At 47.1% G+C, this 6,047-nt stretch overlaps 1 protein-coding gene across 1 annotated transcript; it reads right to left on the reverse strand.

Moving 5' to 3' along the window:
• Nucleotides 1–4,716: 4,716 nt before the first annotated feature.
• Nucleotides 4,717–5,867, reverse strand: LOC144142322 (uncharacterized). The gene is made up of 2 exons (XM_077673742.1): nt 5,145–5,867; nt 4,717–4,961 (listed from the first exon to the last, which is right to left on the reverse strand). The coding sequence occupies exons 1-2, from the start codon at nt 5,615–5,617 to the stop codon at nt 4,748–4,750; spliced, it is 687 nt and encodes a 228-aa protein (XP_077529868.1). The 5' UTR covers nt 5,618–5,867; the 3' UTR covers nt 4,717–4,747.
• Between the last annotated feature and the right edge of the window lie 180 nt (nt 5,868–6,047).

Below are 6,047 nucleotides of genomic sequence, written 5' to 3' on the forward strand. Positions count from 1 at the left end.
CTCGTGCTCTTGATTAAGCTAGAGCAACCCACCATGGTGGCTTAGTGGCTAAGGCTTTGCGCTGCTGTGCCCAAGGACGCGGGTTCAACCGCGGCCACCGCAGCTGCTTTTCTGGTGGACGCAAAAAGCGAAAACGCCCGTGTGCAGAGATTTCGACGCGCGTTAAAGATCCCAGGGTGGGCAAAAATTATTCCGGAGCCCTCCACGACGACATACGTCATAGTCTGGTGTAGCTTTGCCGTGTAAAACCCTAAAATTTGAATTTAAGTTGGAGCGCTGTCACGGCTAAGTAAGCCGGCCTTGGTCGTGAGAAGGTGTCTCCTTGCTGGCACTGTTTTTTCCACATATATACATATGTTTGTGCATATTAATATATGTATAGCTGGCTGTGTATATATATGTATGTATGTGTGTGTATATATATGAACACATACATACATATAATTAGCTTCCAGTGTTAACGCATTAATGTCAGATGGCTGAATGAATATGCCAGTAACGTGTTGATGCCGGCGCGGGCTGCACAAAGCCCCCTGTCTCTTGGCGACTGCTGGGCCACTGGGCGAGGCGGCGGAAGATATGTGTAGCTTGTCACCTGCTGCAATCGCATGTACTTTCGTAATGGTCATCCTTTGTTTGAGATTTTTCGTCTCTCCGTTTCTACGACTAAGAGCCTTGGCCACTCACCTTGTTTGGCCTATATTTACGCTTAACATTTGGTAGCTGCACCGTTAAGCCTAGTGACGTGACAAGCAACATCAAACTTATTGTGCCTGAAGCTGCGGTACCGGTCCACAATGTTGGGCATCATAGAATAACGCTAGGCCTAACATCAGGCTGGCGCATACGACACCATTTTGTACTGGTTCCCAGTGTTTGGTCTCGTAGCATAACACTAAGCCTAAAATTAGGCTGGCGCATATGATACCATTTTGTACTGGTTCACAATGTTGGGCCACATAGAATAACGCTAGGCCTAACATCAGGCTGGCGCGTATGACGCCATTTTGTACTGATTCCCAGTGTTTGGTCTCGTAGCATCACTAAGCCTAAAATTAGGCTGGCGCATATGATACCATTTTGTACTGGTTCACAATGTTGGGCCACATAGAATAACGCTAGGCCTAACATCAGGCTGGTGCATACGACACCATTTTGAACTGGTTCTCAGTGTTTGGTCTCGTAGCATAACACTAAGCCTAAAATTAGGCTGGCGCATATGATACCATTTTGTACTGGTTCACAATGTTGGGCCACATAGAATAACGCTATGCCTAACATCAGGCTGGTGCATACGACACCATTTTGTACTGGTTTTCAGTGTTTGGTCTCGAAGCATAAAGCTAAGCCTAAAATTAGGCTGGCGCATACGATACAATTTTGTACTGGTTCACAATGTTGGACCTCATAGAATAACGCTAAGCCTAATATCAGTCTGACGCATGCGACATCAAGTGTCCAGTTATCAATGCTGTGCTCTATTTCGTTGTGTTGTGTTCACAGCCAATGCGGACGTTGGGGCAGCATATATCTGCATTCGTAGCCAAAACAACTTGCCTTCTTTTTTTTTTTTTTTTTTTTTTTTTTTGCGTACGGACTATTAAATGTCTCAGCCAATGATAGTTCAAGATGCTTTTGCATCTGGGAGCAGTAAGCCATTACGAGCCTGCCAGAGCTGTGTTGCTCCGAACTGGTTCTGTGCCATACATGCCAGCCTTAAGGTTTAATGTTTCACTACGGCATGCAAAGATATGCCATTTGCCGTAATGACACTCTTGGTTTAAGGTGTTCCGCGCAGCTCGTTCACCTTAAATCTCTCTCGAACGTAGCATCGTGGAACAAGACCAACAGAATTCTCAGTATCAGGGCACGGAGATGCCACTAAAGCAAGCCACGTTTTTTCGTCTCGTTGGCAACCTGCATTTTATAGCTTCTTACATTTGCGAGTTTCTGTGTCCTGTGATGCTGTCTTGTAAACAAAGTCACAGCCACCCAAAAAAGCCGGAGGAATAGCAACAGCGGCAAGTGAAATTGCATGAACACAACAATGCAGTGCTAAGCAAAAACGCCTGTGTGTACAAGATTTCGGCGCTTGTTAAAGATCCCCAGGTGGGCAAAATTAATCCGGAGCCCTCCACTACGGCGAGCCTCATCGCCTGCGTTGCGTCGGCGCGTTACACCCCACAATCTATCACACCATTTGCAGTGCTTTGGATTTAGCAGCGGCTGGCGAGCAATGGTAGCTGCTGAAGCTGTTATAAAACACTGCACGTTGTTCTTCTAAAAGCGTTATACCCCTGTCACACGGGCACTTTCACTCGCGAATGAGTCTATTCGGATTGAGCTCAATCCGGATCGGGCGCTGCTACACGGCAGTTTCAATCGCAATCGAGCCCAATCCCACTCGAACTCAATGCTGGTTTCTTGAGCGCGATTGAAGTTCCCAAGCGCGATTGGACGAAAGCGGTGATACTCTCGTCCCCGCTGACTAACAGCACAGAAGGCGACAACTTCAACTAACGCCACAAATTATATCAAATAACTTTACCCAAATAAGCTTGCAGTAACATTTATATGGTTCCGTATAACTACGATTGCGCAAAGTTACCAGACTCCGGCCGCGAAGACATTTTTAGCGCCATCTGGCGTACGCGAGTGCAATCGGTGCAACTTTCGAATCGGGATCAAAACGTGCCGTGCAGCAGCGGCGCTGCGTCGAGCGCTCGAAAAGTCAATCCCGCTTCACTTCAATCCGGATTGCAAGTAAGTGCCCGTGTGACAAGGGTATTAGAGCGGATGCTGTGTTACTCTGGGTAGAAACCCAGAAAACGGCTCATTTCTCAGTCTGTTTGACCTTCAAGCTCAGCCAAGGTCAAGCCGGCGCCTCATGCGGTTACGCGGTGAAAGCATCTAATCAATCTGTTGTTCCAAGGGGAGGGGCGCAGAGAAGGGGGATGAGGGAGAGAGTGAGGGCACGTGCCACTAGAAAATGGTACAAGAGGTGCTGGCTTCATCGAAGTTCACCGGGCAGTCCCATCTAGTACAATTGCGCGCGCTGTCGGCGCGAATACCAAGCTGTTACTCGCCAAGCGTTAACCGCATTCAACCACAGCAAAATGTTTTTAGTGATGTTTGCTGCTGCGATTGAAAACATTTTAAACCTGCCCAACAAATTTGGCTGTGTTTAAGGCCACATTCAAACGCACCCTATACACGACTTCGTTGCTGTCTTAGTGGATTATTTGCAATGTTAAGCACTGTTGTAATCTTAGGGTAGAGAGAAATGATGGCTGCTTTGGGAACAGAGCATTAAAGTGAACATTGACGCAGTTTTTTGTTTTTTTTCGTCTTAAGTAAAAAAAACGAGGCCACCGTTAGCCTAATGCGTGTTACTAACAAAATTGTTCTTTAAGCCAAATATTTCCTGTAAGTTTTCATTCGTGTGCCTACTTTTGTTTATTTTGTAATTGCCCAACATTTATTTATGCCATAATTGCCGTTCAAAAAGTTAACACGCCTACTACGACGTTTTCATCTGTGGTGATCATCACGGCGCACTTCGGTTGTTGTTGCTTTGGGCGTCTAATTAGACTGCTTCTGAATTGTAATGCAGTCCAAAATTACTTTTGAACACACGTGCACCACACTTTACTCATCTGATGTCTTTAATCTCATTAATAAGGACTACTGTATAGCAAGCCATACGTAAGTAATGTCACTCCTTTCCTTAATGCCATTATACAAAAATGACATTCTGTCCCGGCTACAAAGCACACTTCTAATAAAAAAATAACATGGTATAGTTGTTACGGTGATTGGGAGCTTTGGGAGCTCATTAAACAAACGGCACCGGTGACTACATCGAATTAGTCGCCCATATATTACAAAAAAAAAAGCTATTTACACTGTTTAGCAGCACTCATTTTTTATTTAGAGTTCATTGAGACCTTATATTACAAATAGAGGCTACCGGTGATTTCGACTGCATGCAAAATTGGGGAGTAGGAACCCACTAGTGGCATGTGCACAGCCCGTGGTTCGCCTCTGACATGATACAAGTGCCTCATTATGTTCGTGCTGCTGACGTGCCTATTTCAAATTGCACTCAATTTTAGTTCTATCTCTCAATCAGTTCTGCCGTCTCCCATTTCATCCGCATCGTGCGAATGTTGCACAGCTCTCACCATTAATTTTTTACAAAAGATATAAAAGGTGCACGTTTTTTTGTTTTTTTTTTTACATCAAAAGAACAGTTCTCGCACACTAGCAGATGCCTATTCCCCTGCACTGTGGGGGGATAACGAAAACAGCCACTTGGGGACTTGAAACACACAGAAATGGAGATACTGGAAGCCGTGTTTCCCAAATGTCGCTTGTACTTGGAAACAAGTACGATAGCAGATTAAACAAGCTCAGCCGAGATCATCTTTTTGTTGGCGCTAACCTGCCCCGACATTGGCCGAGGCAGTAATACCAAGATTTTTTTAACTTTACTCAGTCACCAGTCGCTACACTTCCATCGAAACCTCCAAACTGCCTTCTGTACTGCCTCGACAGGTGTGTCTGGTTACTGTGGACCTTGCCAGAAGTCACGCACGATTCTGGTTTCCCGGTCCGATACAAGCGTCGCCGTAGGGCCCTCTCACGCTCTCTTCATTTTCTCCTGTGCGTTTCAACCGCTGTATACACAAGTACACAAGCTCGGCAAGTTGTGCGATCTTTAGAGCAATGCAGCCGCGAAAATTTATTAGCCCTCCAACAGGGTGTCCAGTAAGCCTTGCACGCTGGGTGCTTGGCTCGTGGATGACGTAGCCTCGGGTGGACTAGCAGGCATGCTAGCAGGTAGGTCATCGGATTGGCTATCGGCCGTAAGCTCGGCTATACGTCGCTTCTTGGCGTTGAGTACCAGGCTGAACTTCGCGTACAGCTCTTCTTCCATATCCTTCTTGAGACGCTCGAACCTGCAAAGATGCCACCAATGATGCGCTGTTACGTTAAATCGGTACATGTGTACAAATGCACTCAACTTTGGGCCACGCCAGAGCAAAGTTAACTTGCTAGATTACAGCTCGGTGGCAAAAAAGGCGCGTAAACCTAACATCCAACGCAAATGCGCAGTTTTTTTTTTTTTTAACCACCTATACCTGCTCAATTCTTCTAGCGTCCGGGCTTGCTCGGTTCGCGATTTCTCAAGCTCCTCTTGCAAGCGAGCCACTTTCTGTTCACGACGTTGCACGATGCGCACTGCGGCCTCCAGTATCCGCTGTCCGTCGCTGTCGTCGACGCGCCGCAGAAGGGTATCGCCCAGCTTTCGTTGTACGCCGTCTGCGACGCGTTTTTTCCACGAGAAGCGAGCCTGCGAATCTCCGAGAGGCTCCAAACGGTAGACGAACTCGGAACCGCCCGCGGTGAGCGCGACCGCACGGTCTTTGTCGTCCGGTTTCCTCGGCATGCTGCCCTCGAAGCAATCGAGTCCGTTGCCGAAAAGGAGACGGTACGTCTTGGGTTCGACCACGGTGTGGAGGAAGTAACGGGCGTTGTCGACGTCGATTGCGTGCACGAACTCGTCATCGTCTGGAAGATCGGCCGCACACGGGCTGGGCGTCTTTGAAGACATAACTGTTGGCTGAAAGTTGTGCCGTCGCCACTACCGCTCTGAGCCGCTGCAAATCAGTGGCCGTACACTTTTTCTCGAAATAGAATTCATACGCTTAGTCAACCGCTTGACGTAACGTTATTCAGAGTCTGCCACTTGAAAGAATCTCTATTCGTAGTTCGGGTTGTTCGAACGAAGAAAACGAAAATGGGTGTTGCCGGCCGCCATTTGGCCGCTGTGCTTTTTAGCTTCGGCTTCGACTTCGAGCGTGTGTCCGATGTGCTAGCCAAGTGCCGAAGCTGCAACTGCTGAGTATTAGTAAAGTAATTAAAACGGTATTATGGGCACGGTATTTTTATAAGTGGAAAAAATTAGAAATAAACTTTTTTTGCTGCGTAAAGCATAGCGGAACGCGAAGTCTGGGTATGTCCTGCACCGGCACCGGCTTGTC

This window comes from Haemaphysalis longicornis, unplaced genomic scaffold, assembly GCF_048455015.1.
Source record: "Haemaphysalis longicornis isolate Haplotype H1 unplaced genomic scaffold, Haemaphysalis longicornis Haplotype H1 scaffold_6, whole genome shotgun sequence".
NCBI classification, from domain to species: Eukaryota; Metazoa; Arthropoda; class Arachnida; order Ixodida; family Ixodidae; genus Haemaphysalis; species Haemaphysalis longicornis.

Excerpts from the sequence above, each read along its gene's own strand:
- LOC144142322 (XM_077673742.1), bottom strand. The coding sequence starts at position 5,617 with ATGTCTTCAAAGACGCCCAGCCCGTGTGCGGCCGATCTTCCAGACGAT. Across the intron at positions 4,962-5,144 it reads ACGCTAGAAGAATTGAGCAG|GTTCGAGCGTCTCAAGAAGG; the intron begins GTATAGGTGGTT and ends GCATCTTTGCAG.